This window comes from Eumetopias jubatus, unplaced genomic scaffold, assembly GCF_037043125.1.
Source record: "Eumetopias jubatus isolate StellerSeaLion01/CBP00866 unplaced genomic scaffold, mEumJub1_p1.0 scaffold_8, whole genome shotgun sequence".
Lineage (NCBI taxonomy): Eukaryota > Metazoa > Chordata > Mammalia > Carnivora > Otariidae > Eumetopias > Eumetopias jubatus.
The window spans coordinates 47,441,031-47,464,257 of NW_028274814.1; the positions used below are offsets into that span (position 1 = coordinate 47,441,031).

General features: G+C 37.5%; 1 protein-coding gene across 4 annotated transcripts in view; it reads right to left on the reverse strand.

The window, feature by feature from the left end:
• Positions 1–3,070: 3,070 nt before the first annotated feature.
• Positions 3,071–23,227, reverse strand: part of CLEC1A (C-type lectin domain family 1 member A) — a 28,218-nt gene continuing 8,061 nt past the window's right edge. For all 4 annotated transcript variants that reach the window (XM_088025913.1, XM_028119830.2, XM_028119834.2 and 1 more), the window contains 5 exons: positions 15,601–15,699; positions 13,819–13,995; positions 10,362–10,513; positions 7,853–7,971; positions 3,071–6,539 (listed from right to left, as the gene is read on the reverse strand). In XM_088025913.1, the coding sequence (XP_087882039.1) occupies positions 6,389–6,539; positions 7,853–7,971; positions 10,362–10,513; positions 13,819–13,995; positions 15,601–15,699 (698 nt within the window). In that variant the 3' untranslated portion in view covers positions 3,071–6,388. The remainder of the gene's footprint in view (positions 6,540–7,852; positions 7,972–10,361; positions 10,514–13,818; positions 13,996–15,600; positions 15,700–23,227) is intronic.

Genomic DNA, 23,227 nt, shown 5'->3' on the forward strand with positions numbered 1-23,227 from the left:
TTCATATAAGTGGAAGTAATAGTCAGGCTGCGAATACCAATGCATGTCCAGTAAAGGACAGCTGTGAACTTCCTTCCTCTTTCTCACTGACTGTCCCCACCACTCACAAATCAAAGGGCTCAGATTGGGACTCTCAAGGTTAACACTCCAGCACTTTTTTTTCCTATTTTTTTTATTTTAATTCCAGCATAATTAACATACAGTGTAATATTAGTTTCAGGTGTACAATATAATGATTCAACAATTCCATACATCATCCAGTGTTCATCACGACAAGTGTACACCTTAATCCCCATCACCTATTTCACCCATCCACCCACCCACCTCCCGTCTGGTGACCATCAGTTTGTTCTCTAGAGTTAAGTCTGTTTCTTGGCTTGTCTCTCTTTTTGTTTTTTGTTTTTTTCCTTTGCTCATTTGTTTTGTTCCTGAAATTGCATATACGAATGAGATCATATGGTATTTGTCTTTCTCTGACTTATTTCACTTAGTATTATAATCTTTAGCTCCATACATGTCATTGCAAATGGGAAGATTTCATTCTCTTTTATGGCTGAATAGTATTTCATTGCATGCGTGTGTGTGTGTGAGTGTGTGTGTGTGTGTGTATCACCTCTTCATCCATTCATCATCGATGGACACTTGGGCTGCTTCAATATCTTGGCTATAGTAAATAATGCTGCAGTAAATGAGGGGGCATGTATCCCTTTAAATTAGTGTTTTTGTATTTGGAGGGGTAAATATTCAGTCGTGTGATTACTGGATCGTAGGGTACTTCCATTTTTAACTTTCTGAGGAACCTCCATCCTGTTCACAGTGGCTGCTCCAGTGTGCATTCCCACCAACAGCACTCAAGGGTTCCTTTTTCTCCACATCCTCATAATGCTTGTTGTTTCTTGAGTTTTTGATTTTAGCCATTCTGACAGGTGTGAGGTGATTTCTCATTGGGGTTTGGTTTGCATTTCCCTGATGATGAGTGATGTTGAATATCTTTTTTTTTTTTAAGATTTTATTTATTTATTTGACAGAGAGATAGAGAGAAAGCACAAGTACGCAGAGTGGCAGGCAGAGGGAGAGGGAGAAGCAGGCTCTCCACCGAGCAGGGAGCTGGATGTGGGGCTCAATCCCAGGACCCCAGGATCATGACCTGAGCAGAAGGCAGCTACTTAACCGACAGCCACCCAGGCGCCCCTGATGTTGAATATCTTTTCATGTGTCTGTTGCCATCTGGATGTCTTTTTTAGAGAAGTAACACTCCAACACTTTCAACTGCATCTCTCTGTGCCTCAGTTTCTTCATTATAAAATAATAATAGAATTTATTTCAAAATAATATTTGAAGATTGAAGTATGTATATGTTAATTGCTAAGAATAGTGCCTTTCTTAGAGTTTTGACACTGTATCAATGCTCCCTACTGTTATCTGGAGTAAATCACCAGTCAGCTCTAGGCATCTAGGGATGTAGACCAGATAAAAATGACCTTTTTTCCTGCTCATGTTACAGGAATATTGAGAAGATGAAGTTTATATGTAAAATGTCAACAACTGTCTAGACAGAATATCTGTTTTAAAGTTAATGAATATCCTCAAATAAATCTATAGACAATCTGTATCTTAGGTCTGGAGGCTCCTTGGACATAGATTAGCTTGTTCCCAAAAGACAGGAGATATGAAAGTATCTTATGATCTGTAGGAAGGAAAAATTCACTAATTATTATTATATTACTTTTTTACCACTTACCATCCTTAGAATACCTTACTACACGGTAAATTTTCATCAAATACCTGCTAAATTCAATATAATTTTATTTAATCTTTCATTTTTCGCAAGGAGTATTTGAGCTACATTGGAGTCTCATCTTTCTTTATAATAAAGACACCACTTACTTTTTTTTTAAGATTTTATTTATTTATTTGACAGAGAGAGACAGCAAGAGAGGGAACACAAGCAGGGGGAGTGGGAGAGGGAGAAGCAGGCTTCCCCCTGTGCAGGGAGCCCAATGCAGGGCTCGATCCCAGGACCCTGGGATCATGACCTGAGCCGAAGGCAGACGCTCAACGACTAAGCCACCCTGGCGGCCCATCCACTTACTTTATTTTAAAAGTAAAATAAAACCCAATTCGCCGAGGCAGTGGAAATCATTTAAATGAACCTAGAAGTCTATTATAAAAGGTGACCTCTGAAGGAGTAGGTCCTTTAAGGATGGGCAGGACATGTTTCATGTTGTTGTTGTTGTTTTTAATTTACCCTTGACCTGGAGTTTAAATGATGGGCCTTTCAGTAAAAGGGATTTTTCTAATTTTCTGCTGAATCTAGAGAAAGAAAATAGCATGGAAAACAGAGTATAAGTTGAATCCTGTGTTTGGTTTTCACAGCTGACAGCTGGAAGCTGAATATAATAACTTGGAATGGAGGAGAAACAATAACAATTTTTAGTAGTAAAGACCGTTTGTCTTCAAGATTCTTCAGAGCATTGTCATGGGACTATGTTTAGAGAAAGGATAGGAAGCATTTAATAACTCTTTTAAGAAAAAGTACAATGAAGCAAAAGGCAAACATCCTTCGGCTGATGTCATCCCATCAATATGTGATGCAGTCTTTGCAAGTCAGAATCTTATCGACAGCCCAGCTGGCAAATTTCTTCAGTGGCAATACTGCTTTTCACATAGATATTATGGGTGGAAGATTTTTTCCTACAGGTTGCTTTTGGTCCAAAATATCAAGATCTTTTTCCAGGCACTGGTGAGAGATTGGGCCTTGGCCCTGGGATAACAAGTTTTAAATCTCGGTCTCACCCATAATAAATGGTATATCTTTGATCCATTTCATTGAAATCCAAGTTAGATTTAAAAAGGGGGGAGGGGAAAAGGAAACAGAAAACTCTGTCCTACAAATGTAAAGAAGCTTTGTTATACACCATGGGTAAAGTTTATTAAGTGTGTAAAAAAGAAAAACATTAGAATAGTAATATTGATAGAATAATAATATTAGATCATAAATATCTGTTCATACAATGAACCTTGTAAAAAAAGTTATATACACTTTAAATCAGATTGTGATTTTTTTTTTTGTACTCTTCATAAATGACAAGAATCCCTTCACAAAGTATTTGACCTCCCAAATATTAACGCTGAAACTGAGGCAATCTACTAGACTCTTCTACTTATTTCATAATTGCTTCTGTCCCCAAAGTAAAAGCTCCCCTTATACTTCTCACTCTTCCTGCTATTGCAGGACTCATGACTGTTTCCTGTTGATAAGTTTTAAGAGCTGGTTCAATATCCTCAGGAAAAGAAATAGCTCATTGTGTACCCTAGGGCACTCAGATCTACCAGGAAAGACTATGTTCCTCATTTGACTTTTCCTGAAATTTCTTCGGAATGACCTAAACACACAAGAGCCTGGAAGAGAAAAGTTCTCAAGCCAAAAAAGTTCACGGGGCAATACTCTCTCTGATTCTCCACGGAAAAATGTTCTCAGCAAATTATGTCATGATTATTTCCTATTCTTAAATTTTAAAAAAGTTTGTGGAGAAAATGTTATACCATACTACTCTTCTTTTGAAATATTTGCTCATATTGGGATTAGTGTTTTGAGTTTTGTTATACAGATGATGGGATTGAGGGCAGAGATGGAGAGAAATAAGGTCAAGAATAGCAAAAACGTCAAAGAAATGTTATTTTTTTCCCTCCTCACTATCTAAAGTGACACTTTCCTCAGGTTGCAGATTTGAAGGGAATACTTCAAATACTATTCACCACCCATGCCCAGGCAGCTAGACTCTTTAAAGCAATGGCATTTAAAGAGACACTTGTCATCCAACCTTGCACTAGACTGCAGTTATGTAGGATGCCAGGGGTCAACACGTGTGTCATGTCACTATTTACAACTTAGTCCACAAAGTCATTCGATTTTCCTTAGGTTAACCACATTTTCTTCCTGTAGTAACAAGACTTAAATTACACTTAATTGCTTGGCCGAAGTCCTCATCCACATTTCTTGTTACATGTTTATTATATTAATTTGCATCCATTAAATATCTGCACCGATCATAGAAAATATTTGGTAATATCCACAGCTTTCCAAAGTGCTTCTCTACAATTTACGAAAGAATACAGGTCTCCAAAAAGGGTTGTTTATGCTTGTGTGTGCTCCCTTATTTAAAAAAAAAAATTACTAATTCCTTTTTTTTACATATTTTAATATCTTTTACATTTTATATTACAATTTGGATCATAAAACTAATTTCACATTTACTTCATTTCAGCTAACAGCACCATGAGAAAATTATAAACATTTGCACTTTATACTTAATGAAATAAGCTTAGTGAAGTGAAGTGATTCACCCAATAACAGATCAGAATACAAGGTCTAAAACTCTCATTTTATGACCACAAATACAGTGTTTTTGCATGACACACTAAATGGAACACAAAATTTGTTCAACACTGAAGAAATTTCGTAATCAAGAAAAAATTGAAAGGAAAATTCGTAAGGAAGAAATCCACAAGCAGCGATTGCTAAGTAACACAGTCTTATGAAAATGAATACAGAAATGTTCTCTTTATCATGTTTGCTAATTTAATGTCATTTCACCATGCAATAGATGTTTACTGAAAATGAAACTGAAGCAGCCTAGTTTTCACTGCTGAAAAGTAAAGATAATAGATTATCCTCATGAGCATTAAACCCCTAAAACTGATTTCTCTACAAGTCAACAAAGTCACTGGTTGTGATGGTGTTATTTGCGGTGACCCCTGTTACTATTGTACATCTTGGCATCCTGAGAAAGGGGGCGCCTACACAGGAAGCCGGTGATGTGTGCAGATGTTCACAGTTTCTTTTCCACTTTCCATGACCTTATTGGGTAACTCACCCTATTAAGATTGTATTTACTCATCTTCAGCTATGTGTTAAAGACAAACTTGCCTCAAAGGATTTCATCTCAGGAGCGTATTAAAATCATCTTCTTAAAGACAGCATGTTTCTCAAAGACTTAACCCCCAAATAATCAAATAATCAGTACTCTTGTAGAGTCCCTACAAACTCTCTGTAAGGCACAAACAACCAGAACACAGATTGCTACCATTTTTGAAGAGCATCTCCATACTGAAATTGTCCCCAAATCACAAATCTATTCTCCATCACACACATTTCACATTATTTACATTTATTATTATTAAATCTTCAGTACCTGAAAGGCATAAACATGGATCAAATGGAAGAAAATAGGAGCTGAAACCAAACTATTATAGACCCACATAAAGAGACTGACTTTTGCTCTGGTCTTCAATATTGCTGAAGGGAGCCTCAGGGACAGTAATTTGGATATGGAACTGAGCTGAGAATATTTCTTTCCTGGAAGAAATTCCTAGGGAAAGGACACAATTATTGGAGGGGTTTTTTTTGTTGTTTGTTTGTTTGTTTGTTTTTTAGAGAGAGAGAGATCATGAGTGGGGAGGGGCAGAGGGAGAGGGAGACAAAAAATCTTAAGCAGCTTCCACTCAGCACAGAACACGAAGCAGGGCTCGATTCCAGGACCCTCAGATCATGACCTGAGCTGAAATCAAGAATCGGATGCCTAACTGACTGAGCCACCCAGGTGCCCCAATTGTTGGAGTTTTCAATGGATATGGGGAGGTAGGTTCATAAGAAGTTAAGATTCTAACTAAAAGAATTATCCCAGTGGGAAGCAGGCCATTGACATGGCAGGTAGGGGCTTTATTGAAAGACTAGGAAGGGAAAAATATGGAGTGAAGCAAACAGAAAGAATTAATTATGTATTTAGGAGCACAGTATAGGAAATGATTGCTAATTTCTCACAGACTACTTGACCTTTGGGGCAAAGAATGTTACACACATTTATTTCCTCTACTTCGGTAAGTTTCTCACTTCTCCAGATATGAAGGAAAACGTATTGGAAACAGGGAGATGACACTAGATGCTGAGAAGGAAGAACACTAGAAGTGATCTCTAAGACAAGAAGGTGGATTACAACTTTATGAGATTCTGGGACTGGTTGTTGGCACATGGGATTTCTCTGTGACTGGTAAATATATGCATGAACCCAAGCTCAGGAGTGCTGGGGATCCTGAACAGGAAGCATGAAAATCCTTGCACCAGTCAGAAAAATTGCTTTTCCTAACTTTTTTTTCCATGTTCTAATGTCTCAAATATCCTTTGCATTGACTTTGCTTGGCTCAACCTTTATGCTGAATTGTTGTATAAATATGGATCACATGGGGAAAAATAGGAACTAAAACCAAACTCTTACACCTGCACATAAAGAGATTGATTTCTGTTCTGATCTTCAGTTTCCCTGAAGGGAGCTTGACATTGCAGTTATGGTGGGAGAGTCCATCACCTCCATATAATAGCTCAGGGAAGCTAATGGAGGCTCTCGGGCTTCACCGTGGCCGCCTTTCTTTCACATGCACACCGCCTCAACTCTTTGCAGTCCTTCGAAAAAGCCTTTCCATTGAGGATGGTCACACAGTCCCTGCTTCTTAGGCTTGTAAAATCTATTATAATCTCAAACCTTAAAGAAAAAAAAAAGGTTCATTGAATCATAGTTTGCCTCTAAAATGAAATGTTAAATACCCAGAAAGTACATAGGGAGTACTAACTCGATAAAATCATAGAATAGATATGCAGAATGAATTAACTGGAGAGATGGGGTCACCAAGCTCTTTCTTTTCAGCCCCTCAATTTCCATACTTGTCCCTAGAAACATCAGTTCATTTAAAACAACAAAAACTGTTTGTAAGAAAAACTAAGAGGTATGCTATAATCCAAATTTATCATATTTTACCATCATCTGAAAAATCATCTACTTTCTCTGTGACTCAGTTTAATTAACTATAAAATAAAAATTATTACATGAGTATGTCTTATCTCCTGGGAGAATAAATCCCATATGATATATAGAGAAGAAAGGTGTCTGTCCAAACATGACTTCAAATTGTAATTATATTTTAGAATAGACACTACATTTACCTATTTCAAAAGATATCATACACAATCTTATCTAAATACTCACATAAGTAAAACCAATTTTTGATAATATTGCTCCTTATAACCTCAGTAAATCTATTCTCAGAGACTGTATTTTTAAAAATGTTATTCATTTATTTGAGAGAGAGAGAGAGGGAGCCTAAGTGGGGGGAGGAGCAGAGGAAGAGGGACAAGGAGACTCTGCACTGAGCGCAGGCCCCTGAGATCATAACCTGAGCCAAAACCAAGAGTCAGATGCTTAACCAGCTGGGCCACCTAGGTACCCCTCTCAAACTGTACTTCCAAAGATGTGCTCCTTATTACACTGCACAGGAAGACAAGAAATCTGAGGTCTTGCATTATCTCTGGGTATTGGTAAGTTGTGAAGTTGTGTGGTCTTAGGCAAGTTACCATCACGACCTGGGTTTCAGTTTATTCATCCATAAAAGATCTCTTCCCCTCCTCCTCCTCCTCCTTCTTTCTCTCTCTCTCTCTCTCTCTCTCTCTCTCTCTCTCGGTCTCTGTCTTCCCCCCTTCCCCTATCCGCAAATCCCAAATACTTAATAACGCTCCAGGGGACTTCAGACCCTGAAATAAAAACTCTGAAAGCTTCCAAACAGAGAACGGTCCCTACTATTTTACTAACATTTTGTATGTCTCCTTCACTGGTTTATAAGCCATTCAAAAGCAAGCACTATGCTTTATTTTTATACATCTGTGTACATCCTCCTACAAACACAGTATCCAACACAAAGTGGAGGTTTGATTAATGCTTATTGAATCAAGTTGTTGAACTCAGTTACTGAAGCGCAAGCTCTCTACTAAATGCCTTTCCCACAAAATGTTCTGAAGGCTTACAGTTCAGGAGAGTACGGGGCTCCATCAGTCCACAGCCAGGCTTTGCCACTGCCGTTGCGAGAGAGCCCTGTCCAATAAGAGTAGAAAAACTCAGAGTAGCTCTGAGGCATGGCAAACTCCTGTGAAAGGCACACAAGAAGACCTTTAGCTTTAGACATGTTATACTATGTATACGCAGAGATGTGTAGGACCAGCCAGCACTTTTAATATGAGAACAGCACACGAGTCCTGCCCCACATAGGTGAGAGTACACTTGAGGGAAAAAGTGTCCGAGCTGAAGTCAGTCCAAGTTAAAGAATTTACTTGTCTTAATAAGTTTGAATATATACGGATATTCTAAAACCAAGAATCACATCAACCAAGATTAAGATTTATAAATGACCCATTATTTTCAAGTCACAGAGTAAACACTAAGATTTAGATAAAAAAATATGGGGGGCGGATTTACAAGGAGATGTGGGGTGATTGCAAAATGGAGGAATAGGGGAAGAAAAGTGTAAAAATGGGGAAAGTAATCTTTATAAATACATGCAAAGGGACTGACAGGAAGGAGAAGAGAATAATAAATATACTTTTTTTTAAGATTTTATTTATTTATTTATTTGAGAGAGAGAGAGAGAGAGAGAAACAGCATGAGAGGGGAGAGGGTCAGAGGGAGAATCAGGCTCCCCGCTGAGCCGGGAGTCCGATGTGGGACTTGATCCCAGGACTCCAGGATCATGACCTGAGCCGAAGGCAGTCGCTTAACCAACTGAGCCACCCAGGCGCCCCAAGAATAATGAATATACTTTAATGCAAAAAGAGGTAAGAGAAAATTTGGAAGGATGATTTATGTCTCAGACAAGGAAGGGGAGAAAGGGAAATTTTTCATATATGTGTGTGTGTGTATTTATATTTTTGTATAGTATTTATGTATATACACATATATAATTCCTTCTCTAATATCTATACGGATTTTTTTAAGATTTTATTTATTTATTTATTTGAGGTGGGGGGAGGAGCGGGGGGAGAGGGACTCCATTCTGAGCGTGGAGCCCAACTTGGGGCTTGATCTCACGACCCTGATATCATGACCTGAGCTGAAATCAAGAGTGAGACACTTAACTGACTGAGGGACCCAGCAGCCCCTCTATATTAAATTTTTTTAGTTACCTACTTCCTTCTATCCAGTCTTATTCTTTAACATAAATTATTTAAATTTATTATAATTATCAATTTTTATGTCCTTCCTTTCCACTATACTATGAGTTCCTTAAGGATACATACTTTGTTTTATGTCCTCAACCCTTCAGATAATTAATGCCATATGTTGATTCAATAAAAGGTTATTGGAAATAGATATGAAACTATCACTAAGCAATAGTCATCTAGTAGGCATATCAAAGGAAGTGTAGTTGAAAATACTTCCAATTTATGGTAGACAGCTCAAATTAAAAGTTCTAAAAATAAGTCATATGAAAACAACTTAAAAATGTGCAATTCTTTGAAGTGCATGAGACAAAATCACTATATAACTTGCACAATATTTCCTACCATTATATATAATACAATTCAATTATAATATACCTGAATCCTCAGTATGTGCTAGAGGTGGAGGAAACAAAGAGTACAAGAAAAATCAGGTGGGCATAATTATGGTAGGACACATTGTCTCAGTCAAATAAATTACCTCCCTTTCTGCTTAAATTGAGCCATCGAGAAAGGATAAAAAATACTATTTTAGTAGATGAGAGACACTTCAGAGTTGCATTCATCACAGATTTCAGAAAAGTGGGTAGGAATTAAGATGTAACTAGAAGGATGTTAAGAGTTTGCATAGTGAGCTGGGCATTTATTTCAGTTAAATAATCCTTTGTTGATAAACTACTCTGTGCCAAGACTTCTGCTAAAACAAGGATAAATAATGGTCACACTGCCTAAGGCTTTAAATCCAAAGGCAATAATAAATATTTTTAAAAAGGGTGAGAACAATTACACAATTTTAAAAGTTTATCTTAACTGCATATACTTAATATATGTCAATTTATAATTTTACTTTCATATTTGCCTCGACTAATCTATGTTAGGTTATAAACTTCTGGAGGACAAGATATTTATCTGCAGGTTATAGTAATGATTTAATTAAATATTTTTCAATTAAAAGCTTTGTCCTTTTATAACGGAAGAACAGGAAATGCTATTTTCATCTTTCTAACCTTGCCTCAATATTGTGCCTTTCCTGCCCAAACCAAAAGCGGTAAGAAATTAAGGGATTTTTTTATTTGATTCCTGACTGCTGGGGATTTTGAAGAGCTTCCTCTAGTGGTTTTTTGTTTGTTTGTTTGTTTGTTTGTTTGTTTTTGTGGAGAGCAGAACAGCTTTTACATACTCAGGGAATCACTCCAAACAATAGGAGTAAGACCTTGATTACAGTAAGTGCAAAAGTCTGGGCACATTGACTCCTTAGGCTCTTCTTGTATAGCTCTTTTAAGGACCTCTTTTTCGAGAATAATTCAAACAGGAATCTTACCAGCACTTCTGGTGTGTTTATCTTCAGCATGGTCGCGTTCTCAGCGATGCAGAAATAGTCACAGCCCTGCCAATTCTTGCTCTCTCTACAGAATCGGTAGCATTTGTCCCCATGCCACTTCCATTCTTCTGGACAAGGGCTGCATCTGTGTTCTTGGAAAGAAACCAATTTTAATGCTATTTTCTATCCAGGTCTGCCATCTTTCTGCCCCTGAAATTACACAGTACTTGATGATTCAAGTACTCTTATTATTTAGAGTACTTTCTTTCAGATATTTAATTGCCCAGAAATGATAACTACAAATGTTTACCGAACACTCACTATATGCCAGAAATTGTAATTGGTACTGAGTATACAGTAAAAATTAAAACAGACACTACCTGCTTTCATGGATTTGGAATCTAACAATAAATGATTAGAACTTCCTTGCTTCTTGCCCTATATAATTCAGCACACAGAGGATATTCAATTTCATAAAGAACTTTTCATATGTTCAAAAACTCGTTATGCCTTATATTTAAGAAAGGACTGAAACTTCCACAATCTTTTCCTCAAAATCCTCTTATGTAATTATAAAAGGATTTTTTTAATGCAATATATACCAATAAGATATGGACTCTTTTCTTACTCTAAACACAAGCAAATAAAATTTTAGAAAAAAAAAGACAAATATACTAAGCAAGGTATGATTTAGAATGGTAAATCTCCATGTGTCAGAAATCAAGATGGGCACCAAAGTCAGAGAAGTAAGTGCAGAAGTCAAGGGTGAGATGGACTAATAGGTAGAGGTTTTAAGTATAGAAACTAGTCCCTGAGAACCATGGTTTTAACACTGATGAGGATACATGGCCTTGGGCCTTTGAGAGTTCTGACTTGTAATCAAGTCCCTGATGGTGGGATGGGAACTCAATCATTCCATAAAAACGTCTTTATTTTAAGAACATGTTAAAATTTGAATGGTCAATATGCACTTGAATATTATGTTATTGTTTGCATTTTTGTATATTTGAAATCTTCCTTAAGGTAAAATAGTTTTAAATAAATAAATAATTGAGAGATTCCTTTGTGAGTCAGTTCATATTTCCGGCCCAGGCCTTATACCAAACTACTTACTCAGATCTCCACTTCAACATGCCCAAAACAGCATCCCTAACCTTTCCCACTCCTAACCACAGAATTCTTCCCATTTCACTTGATCACATCTCTTGTAATTGCTTTGCCCCCAAACTCTGGAAGTATCCTTGACTCCTTTATTTCTCTCATGCCCCTTTTTATTCCATCATGCATTCATCTCTCTAATAATATCCTAGTTTGAGGCAACATCATCTCTCTCCTGGATTACTGCAAAAGCCATCTCTTAGGTGATTTCTATGTTTTTATTTTTCCTTCTTCCAGTGTATTTTCAACATATTTGCAGAGTGAGCCTTTAAATGCTCATGTCAGATCTATATTTCCTCTGCTCAAGATCCTGTAATGAATCCTTATTTTGCTCAAAATAGAAGCCAAATCCCTAATAACTTCACCTAACGCCATATATAATCACTACCACATCTCCTACCAGTCCTCTCCTCCTTCACTCTGCTCCAGATGCACAGACTCCTAATTGTTCCCTGAACATGCAGCTCCATTCATTTCAGGGCTCCTGCACTTCCTGTTTTCTCTACCTGGCTTCTGCTTTCTTCATGTATCTACATGGCTAATTCCCCTAAGTCTTCAAATCTTTGCTCCTATACCCTCATCTTAATTAGGAATTAAGTATTAATTAATTAATTGTATCCCTACATAAATTAGCAACCCACCATCCCTGAATCCCTGATGCCTCATACCATATCTACTTTATTTTCCATAGTATTGATTACCTTCTTACATGCTATGTTTAGTTTGACCAACCATTCTTGCATGTCTGAAATCTAGGCTTTCCCAAAATATAGGACTTTTAATACTAAAACTGGAAAAGTTTTGAGCAAACTGGGACAAGTCGATCATCTTATTTTACTTTTTTAAATTGATTTATTACCACCACCCCAATCGAGTAAGAGGTCTACGAGGGGAGAAATCTGTGTATGCTTTGCATGGCATGCATCAGTAAATCTTACTCGTGTGCAAGAGTAGGTGGATGGATGGATAATGGGAAAGAAATGGAGAGCAGCAGGATAACACTGAGAGCTAACATCAAACCAAAGGTATATGAACATTTTCATGGGAATAGGGATATCATTAATACATTTGCATGTTACATTTTATATTTAAACAAAATATAGTTTATTTGTATATACAGCTTTCTTTTTGTCTTTATACAGCTAGATGTAAATTCCAGAGACCACTGGTTTCAGAGAAACCTGGATTATCTTTTGATGACATGGCACCCAACAAAGGAAACAATATACAGTGGGTTGTCGGAAACACAAGAAGAAAAACAAAACTATATGAAGTGGTAAATGTATTAATTATCTTGGCCTTGATAATCATTGTACAGTGTATAGGTATATCAAATCATTACATTGTACACTTTAAATATATACAACTCCATGTGTCAATTATTCCTCACTAAAGTAAAAAAAGGAAAAAAAGAAAAGAAAGAAAACTGTGACCAGTGAGATCATTAATCATGTGGGGAAGAATCACTTAGAGAAGTGGAAATGTGTGCCTGCGGGTGTTATTTTACTGGGTAACCGCGCAATCTGGCCTTCTGGTTAGTGTGGGAAGAGGAAGATTCATCCTAATTTCAAGTCCCTGAAAGACAAATAAAAAGTGACCACTTAGAATGTATGTTGCTTCCTATGCATGCAAGATAAGCAGAATAGAAGAGAGGGCTAACATGAGTAGAGTTAGACACTACGAAACCCCAAAAAAGACAGGAGGAAAAGGCACAGGAATGAGGTAATTCTTCTAGTCTTGTCCAGAGGTGGTTATCAAAGCATGGTTCATCTCCCACTGGCATTGTCATCATTATTCAAACGCCGATTTATGGTACCCAGACAAGGCACAGTGGATTTAAATACCTGTAATTTGATTCCATTCATCAGCATTTTTAACCTGATCCCATATGACTCTTAAAATGTGACAACTTTCATGAGCTCATTAACTTCTTAAGGGGAGAAAAAATTATGAACACATTATGAAATGTATACTACTGTTAGGTCTTTGTGTACCTAGGTAAATTGAGAAATGACCCTGTGTTTTATTTATTTGCAGTGTTATTTTGGTTATTTGAAGTTAATTGGTTTTTTTGTTTAAAATGTCTGAATTTGAAGAATCCGTTTATGTATTACAACACAGACCTATCTGAACTAAATGAGCCCAATAACTGGAGATTGACCTGGGTGTCCAAATTCTTCATGAAGTTTGCCTGACAACTAACTAAATAACTTGTGACTCCCAGGCATACGGATGGGAAAGTCAGTTCTATAATAACAGCTAGCCTGAGGGCAGAGGGAGCTTAGTGATCGGGACTCACCTCCACTTTTGTTATAGAGCTCTCGACACAGTTTTTCGGCCACGCGCTGTAGGATTTCTGCAAGCTTCCTGTTCTTGGTTTGGAGAGACTGCAGCTGTCGGGAGAGATTCCCCAATCTTTCTTCCTTGTGAGAAAGGCTGTCTTGCTGAGTATTGGAAAGGTGATAGAACTGAAAAACTAACCCAAGTTACCAAGTCAGACTGGACAGCTGATTTCTTCATTTCTATTTCTACTTTTTACATATGGGGGAAGACAAAACATCGTATTGTTTAAGATCTCATGCTCTGAGATTTCATTTTGCCTGTGTTCAAATTTGAACTGAAGCACATAATAAATTGCATTGTCTTGGGCAAATTAATGTCTCTAAGTCTGTTTTTTTTATCTGAAAATGTAGAATCATAGTAACAGTTTCTAATTTCAGGACTAAATTCCTTAACCATATTTACTGCTCAATAAATATTTTGTGTCCACTCTTAAACCACTGTTTAATAAAAACACAAATCCATTTATCTATTGATTATTATATTGAGCATTGACAGTGTACCATATATTGTTATCTAGTTCATTCACTAAAATAGTCATATTATCATTTCCATGGTTTTATACTTCCAAATTGGGCTCAGTGAGAACAATTGGGCTCAGTGAGAACAAGTAATTTCCTTAGTATCCCTTGGCTAGAAAATTTCAACACTTAGGTTTAAGCTCCAGATTTCTAAATCTAAGTAGAGAAATCCTTCATGAATCATGAAAGTTGATTTATATCCCTCAAAAGAATGGTGGTTGTGAAACAAATTATATCAAAATGAAGTAAAAATTGGGGGGCCATGGTAGAAACACTAAGAAACACTTTTTTAATTTAAAAAAGTTACAATAACAAAGGACAGTTCTAACATGCCTTAGAAAAACCAAATGTTTGACCTGCTCTTCAGGGTAACCTTTTACCTTGAGCCACCTTCTTCAACTGCTCAGGAAACATTACTGTAGGGTCTCAATCTCATGAAGCAAATTCACCCACTTCCTTTTTTTTTTTTTTAACTTTTTTTACTTGTCTTTACTTGTTTTGAAATTTAAAGACTTTTTCACATGCATGCATTTTTCCTTGTTTGGTTTTCACAGGATTTTGCGAAATGATTCCATAATTTCCTGGACTTTTTGAAAAATACTGTAGAAATTAAGGACCTATTCTGCTTTCCTTATATTGAGGGAGTAGATATAAATGAAATCTCTTCTCTCTGTATTAGCTACTGAGCTATGCATACTAAGAGCAAAAACCACAGCCTGTACTCTTGTAGAATGAAAGAGAGCTAAATCATGCATTCATTAAAAACTGCTGATTTTAGGGGCTCAGTCGGTTCAGCATCTGACTCTTGATTTCGGCTCAGGTCATGATCCTAGGATCTTCAAGTGAAGACCCTAGCGCAGCTCTGTGCTCCGAGCGGAGTCGGCTTAAGATTCTCTCTCCCCCACTCCCTCTGCCCCTCCCCCTCCACAGAGCCTTTCCTCTGCCCCACCCCCCCAAAAATTGCTGATTTTAAATATTGACATGTAAACAAACAGATAAAACCTGCTTATCTCAAACAGAAAGTCTAGCTGGCAAGTGATTGCTGTATTTTTTAACGCTTCTTTCACTGCTGGTCATTTCGATGAGTGCTTTAGAATAAGGTATATTGAATTATCCATGGGCTCCAGAATTAAAGTAAAAAAACCCAAAAACATAAGTATTTCTCATCCTAGACAAACCTTAGAACCAGGATCCTCCCCCAAGTCAGAGCGCAGACTTACACACAAGCCCCAGGGCTAACAGGCCAATCAGCAGCACCAAACACAAAGTCAGCAGGGTCAGGGCCACTGGACGCCAAACTGAAGAGGGAGGCCGGCGCTCTGCAGGGAACAAAGAGGAAAAGGCAGGATTTCGCTTTTTCTTTCTCTTGGATCCATTCCACCAGCAAGTCAGAAGAGCTGGTTCTGGGAAAGAACAACAGTAAGCAGGAGCTAGGTAACACTCCCTCTGTCCTCAGAACACTGTCAAAAGCCTCAGTGCCAAGCCTCCCTTCCACAGCGGGATTCCCTCACACGCCCCGCCCATTTCCATAGCCCCAACACCACCCGCAGTTCTACCGAATCAAGTTACGCATTGCCCTTATCTTTAAAAGGTTGTTTGCATAACCTTCTTTGTGTCAAAATTCGAGTTATGAAAGACATAGAAATGCCTGAACGGGGAACCGTTTTTCATATCATCAGAGAAGAGATGAAACTAATTTGTTGTTACTTTTGCAAAACGCCTCCCCACCGAGTTCCATATGGGCTTCTTCTGAAAAGAAAATTGCATATCAGTAATGAAAATGATCATTTGACTGTTTCCTTTTTGAGATTGCTTTGTTGAAAGTCCCTCTTTTATAAGGACTTTGTTCATTCATTTGATTTCTATCTCTGCAAAAATGGATTATAAAGAGACATGGTCATCAGTTTCTTGAAGATGGATCCAAGCTGTCTCAATTTTGAACAGTTAAGTAATAAATGCCACGCCCCCACGAGTTTGCCTTCTGCTAATTGCAGAGGCTCTACCCAGTCAACAGTGAACCCATCATCACCTAGTGGGACTGTTAATCTAAATGACCTGTGATATCAGACAAGAAAGACCCTCCCACTCCCATCCCCTCAGGTCACATAGCATCTAGCGTTGTGATCAAAATGAAACAAAGGGAGAGCAACACCCTCAAAGAAACTTTGGTGTCTCCAAGACCTGTGTTTCATTTCATTGGGAAATGAAGTCATGTTCTTTTTTTAAATTTTTTCCCCTAAATTTTATTTATTTATTTGACAGAGAGCGCGCACAAGCAGGGGGAGGGGCAGAGGAACAGGGAGAAGCAGACTCCCTGCTGAGCAGGGAGCCTGATATGGGAGTTGATCCCAGGACCTGGAGATCATGACCTGAGGCAAAGGCCAACGCTTAATGGACTGAGCCACCCAGGCATCCCTTGAAGTCATGTTCCAATACAAAAAGATTGAAGACCTATAAATTCATTTCCTCTTTAGCAAAGTCCTTTATGTAATGTAGTCTAGGTATAGAAGTTTCTGTTACACATTATTTCCAAATGGGGAATGGTAAGTGGGAAAGATAAAAATGGAAAATGTGATTACTATCCTTTGGAATTTACAATCTAGTAGGAAAAATCATGGAGCAGACATTGAGACTGATATATTTTAAAAAGTGAATCTTACTTTCTCTTAATTATCTCCATTAAAAACTTTCAGTGGATTGCATTACAGTTGGAATAAAATCCAAATCACTCTTTGTGAAGATTCAGATTTCTCTTTTTAACAGAATTTGAAATTTGAAGTTACGTTATTTCCCAACTTAAAAACTTCCAATTACTTTTTTGCACTTAAAATTACAAGTCTTTTTCTTCTGGACCCGACCTACTTCTTTAATCTTTTTCTGAACTACTCTCCCCTCACTCAAGTGTTCTACCCACTGGCCTCTGTTTATCCTTAAAACAAACAAATTTGTCCCAGTCCTTGCCCATTTGAGTGAGCTCTCCTCTGCCCTGCATTAATCAATCCTCAGAGCACGTGTTGGTAGGCTACTCCCCGCTACTCAGCTTTCCATTTAAAGGTGCATCCTTGGAGGAGCTCCATGAGTTCATTTCTAATACATAACCCCTTTACATAAGTTTTTTAAAAATAAGATTATTAATATTTTCATGGCTTTCATGTGTTTGTTTTCATTTATATCCTCCCTCCCATTGAAGGTACATTCCATGAAAACAATGATATTGTCTGCCTTGCTCACCAGTATATTTCCAAGACTGAAAGTAGTGCCTGGCACATAAGGGCTGAATACATATTTGAATGAGTAAATGAATGAAGAATGAAATTGTGAAAACTTAATATGACTTAAACTATGTAATTTTTACAGCGGCAAGGAGGATTATCTAAAGTTAAACTTTGTTGAATTTTTTAAAATCTATTGACCTTTCAGCAGTATTTCTGACAGCAGAAGGTGGACTCAGCTAAATTTATCTTCTAGACATACTAGTCTCTATTCACTGACTCGTGTGAGATTCAGAGAGATTTGCTTTCTCCCCTATTTCCTTCAATTAGCTTGCCTATGTAGTTTGGTCTAAATTTTCCTGGAGATTGTTGGCTTCTCAAGGCATTGACCTAAAGAATATCTCAAATCAGCAGAACATAAAAGAAGAAGATCAGAGGGCAGAATATAGTTTAAGCTAAACGTCCTCCCCAAACCCTAAGTCTCTTGAAAGTTCCGTGCAGCCCAAGAAACTTGAATAGGTGGATGGTTCTAGATTTCAGAAGTACAAGTGCATATGTGGACCCACCACCATGATGGCTTTATTTTTCTCCATATATCTTATTACTATCAAATATATTATATATCTTACTCATTTCTTCTGGTTTATAGCTGTAGAAAGTAAGCTCCCTTTGAAGAAGGTTATCATAGTCTATTTAGTCACCAGAAGAACATCAATTCTAGCACCTAGAACATCAGATGGAAGAAGCTCAATTAACGTTGAATGAATGTATCAACTATATATAAATATCTGTTATATGCCTATCTACCCCTGCTCAAACTTATTTATATTAGTACACATCTGAAAGGCATAAACTATTTTTTAAGTTTTTTATTTATTTATTTGAGAGAGAGAGCAAGCAAGAGCAGGTGGGGCAGAGGGAGAGGGAGGGAGAGAATCTTGAGCTGACTCTATGCTGAGCACAGCTGGATGCGGGGCTGGATCATGACCTGAGCTGACACCAAGAATCAGTCACTTAATCAACTGAGCCACCCCAGCACTCCAGGCGTAAACGTTGTTTTAAATGTTGTTCCTTATTGTGATTGATATTTCCCTGGCTAAATATTATAAATAATAAGAAGGTAAAAGAACAACCATGGAAATCAACCAAATTATCCCTTAAGAAAACTGCTTTTCCTTGTATAATACAGGGGCAACAGAAACGCTGATCTTCTGCTCAAAGGATCAAAAAGAATAATCTTAAATCCTTACTGTAGAATGAGGGCATGGACTTAAGGAATTAGAATATTATTTAATAATAATTATATCCATGTAAACAGATCATCCTTCCTAAGGTTGTCTCTAGGACAGAAGATGCAAAAAGTATATGATATCTTCTGCACAAAGTTTTAAAAATTCCCTTCCAATGAATCATCTTTCCCTGGTCATTTGGAAATTTTTCTACTCTGACTCTCTTCTTGCTCTCTCCTTCTCTCCCTTCTTCCTCCTTCCCTTTCTACCTCCTTGCTTCCCTTTCTCAATATTCACCATCTTTTTGTTTTATCTCAGGACCCAGAAAAACACAACCCTAAGGAGTTTCTACAGCAGATGTGGCAATTTCCTAGGAACCTTGGCTTCCATTATGGAAAGACCATGGAGCTGAAAGTTTCATTTTTTTTTTTTAACTGTAAAGAACAAACTGAGGGTTGTTAGAGGAGAGGAGAATGGGGGGATGGTCTAGGTAGGTGATGGGGATTCAGGAGGGCACTTGTGATGAGCACTGGTTGGTGTATGAAAGTCATGAGTCACTAAATTCTATACCTGAAACAAAAAGAAAAAAAGAAAAAGTGAAACTTTCTTTTTGATGCTGTTTTTCCCTCTATTTTCCTAACTATAGGTTCAATATCCCTAAATTTTATTCCAAGTGCCTTGATCATAATGAAGTCTCTCTCTAGGGACCACCCACACCCTAAAGTAAGAAAAATAAGCTGCCTGGAAGGTGTTTCAGTTTGGCTTGGCTTTATTGTGGTTTTATTTTTTGGAAGAGAACCCCTATTCTGTCTCCTGAGGCATGTTTAGAAAAAGGTGTGGACAGGGCTAGGAATGATATAAACATCCTTAGGAATAATAAGATATATATAGAAAAAAAAACAATACTTTCCTGTATCCTTTTACTGTAACTATACTATAAAAGGCTACAGTGCTAAGGCCAAGTTTTGAACACAAATTCCTTTGTAGGTATAAGAAACTTTGTAGATGAAGAGTTGTCATACTTGACCAGTTACTCTTCATCAGGCATCAGAGAGGGGAAATTTTATACACTTCCATTCCCAGAGCCGAGGAGAAATGAAACATATATTACCAGATGTAATCTATTAGTATGACTCTGAAATAGCATAATGAAAGCTGGAAAAGACACAAAGGCTTTATTTTTTTTTAAGATTTTTTTTTATTATTTGAGGGAGATCGAGAGAGAGGGAGAGAGAGAGAGAGAAAGAGAGAGATCAAGAGCCTGAGCAGGGGGGAGGGGCAGAGGGAGAGAGAGAAGCAGACTCCCCGCTGAGCAAGGAACCCACTACAGGACTCCATCCCAGGATCTCAGGATCATGACCTGAGCCACCCAGGTGCCCTGGAAAAGACAAAGAAACTTTAGATAATCTGTACAAAGCCACATTGCAAAATAGGGGCAGAGCCAGGATTAAATTGTCCTGCTTAACACCACACTTTGTATACTTCTTCTTGACCAGGACTCAGACAATTGGGGACTAAACTGGTGACAAAGTGCATAATATTTCAGAAATTACTTTTAATATTTTTTAATCATGAGACATTGCTGATTGGATATCTGACTTTTGGATATATTTTTAAATTTTAAATGTTGTCTTTTCAGCAACTTCCTGTTGTTTCCTTAATCCTCACATATGGCACATAATAAATCTCCTCATGGGAGAATATTCAACGTTCCATGAGTTGAGAGTATTTTTCAGTGTTTGTGAAAATGCAGGTTTTCTTTATCTTATGAGTCTATTTCAAATATGTGATCTTTTCATTCTCTCTAAAAGTAAATGGGTGTTATTCTTCCTATAATTTCAAAGGAATATACATCCACAATGTATAAGCTATTTCCAGAATAGCAAGTTTTCAATTCACGGCAATTAGAAAGTCAATATATATATATATATATATATATATATATATATATATATAGGAATGTCAAATATAGTGTCTCTCTCTGTCAAATGAATAAATAAAATCTTAAAAAAAAAGTCAAATATATATATATTGGTATATATAGTAAAATTTAGCTGAGTCAATTTTTATAGCCCATTTAGGGAGTTTCATTTATGAAATATAACTAAAAAATAGCATCACTATTAATAACGATTGCTAACACTCCTTGAGTTACTAAGATAAATGCCTTATATGCATTATCTCATATCATGGAACACCCTATGAATAGATATTATTATGGTCCCTACTTTACAGGTAGGTAACTGAGTTCTACGGGGGTGAGCTACCTTACCCAAGGACACACAGCTTCTGATAATAACAACTCCTGAGTGTATTGTGTATGCTGTAGAGTTTCCTTTGACTCATCCAAAACTTATTTAAGTTGGCACTATTTTTAACCTTTGTTTGGATTTTTAAAAACTGCAGTACCTAAGAGTTGCTTAATCTGCTTTGGTTTGCATAGCCAGTAAGTGATGGAGCCAGAAGTACTAATACTCTCCTTCCAGATCCGAATATTTTACATCATTTTCCTATCCTCCCAACAGACCCCACATTAATACTTGCCCTTATATGACAGTTCCTTACGAAATTGTAGAAAGGCTCTAGTGTTTTACTTCTTACTACTTTCCACTTCTTTATTATGAAATATCTCAGGAATAGCCACCTTAAATTATACATTCTCCACTCTGCCCCCAAGGTGAACTTTCTCAAGTATAAATTTAATCTCTTCCTTAAGGAAAAAAAAAAAGTTGCTTAGCATGCTCTATAAGACCCTGCATGGTAGGATTCTGTCCCATTTTTCATTTATTTGATTTTATTTCATATTATTTAAAGATTTTATTTATTTATTTGAGAAAAAGAGAGAGAGAGAGAGAAGCAGACTCCCCGCCAAGCAGGGAGCCCGATGTGGGACTCGATCCCAGGACTCCGGGACCATGACCCCAGCCGAAGGCAGACGCTTAACCGACTGAGCCGCCCAGGCGCCCCTCTGTCCTACTTTTTAGCCTCATCTGCCCACATGCCCCCTCACATACCCCTCCCTTTGAGGACTAACCATTCCTCAACCCAGTAATCTACCCGGCCATTGTGTTTGAATCATCTGCTGATGATCCCAAATGATCTTATCCTGTTCTAAATTCCGATCCAAAAATCACACTTCCTCTTTTCCCTCTGAATTCTCGTCTTTCTTAATTTTACCCATTAATACACTGCACCATGCTAGCTCTTATCTGTCTGCTTTTATCTCTGTGCATCTAGTCCTCACAACTCGTTTCCACCTTGCTCTGCCTGGAAAACTTGGACTCAGCCTCACAGACAAGAGCAAATGTCATCTCATTCAAAAATACCCACATGAGTAAATGCAGTCAGTAACTTATTCATCCCTATTTGCTTCTGTGGTCTCCTATATATATATTCAATAGCACTACGTAACATTTACTTATAATTGATTCAAATTCTTCCTTCCACTTCTCAAAGCGCCTGAAAATAGGGTCTCCCCATAAATATGGAAAACAAATGGATGATTGCAGGAGAGGAGGCAGGTGGGAGGACGGACAAAATGAATGAAGGGGAGTGGGAGGTACAGGCTTCCAGCTATGGAACGAGTAAGTCAAGGGGTAGAAGGAACAGCACAGGAAATATAATGGATGGTATTGTAATAGTGCTGTACGGTGATAGATGGTGGCTACCCTTGTGGTGAGCACTGCATAATGTATAGACTTGTCCAATCACTATGTTGCACACCTGAAACTAAGGTAACATTTTGTGTCAACTATACTTCAATAAAAAAAGTGTCTCCCGTGCCTATCATACCACTTGATATTAAGTAAGTATGCACTAGGGCACCTGGGTGGCTCAGTCGTTAAGCATCTGCCTTCGGCTCAGGTCATGATCCCAAGGGTCCTGGGACCGAGCCCCGCATCGGGCTCCCTGCTCCGCGGGAAGCCTGTTTCTCCCTCTCCCACTCCCCCTGCTTGTGTTCCCTCTCTCGCTGTGTCTCTCTCTGTCAAATAAATAAATAAAATCTTTAAAAAAAAAAGAAAAAAGTAAATATGCACCAAAAATTTGTTGACTCAATTAGATGTGATGTGAATCAATTTATGCTATGACACTTCAATGAAGGGTTTATGCTTTAGCTGAGGAAGTGAAGCTAAAAAGCTAGAGAAATTTGAGACTATTGTAATTAATGTAAGTAGGGGGAAAGTAAAATTTGAATTTATTATTAAAGGGTTTTTATTTTTTTCTTAAACCCAAATAGGTTTTCATATTCTTTTGATAGGTTTATATTTAGTCTTCAGTAGGAATTTTAGCCTATCAGTGATTTTATTCTTTCTCTCTCTGATATATTATTACCATGATGCACTTTTGCTGTGCTTCTTTTCAAGCTGCAATTGAGTTAGAATCTCACATCTTAAAAAATAATTTTA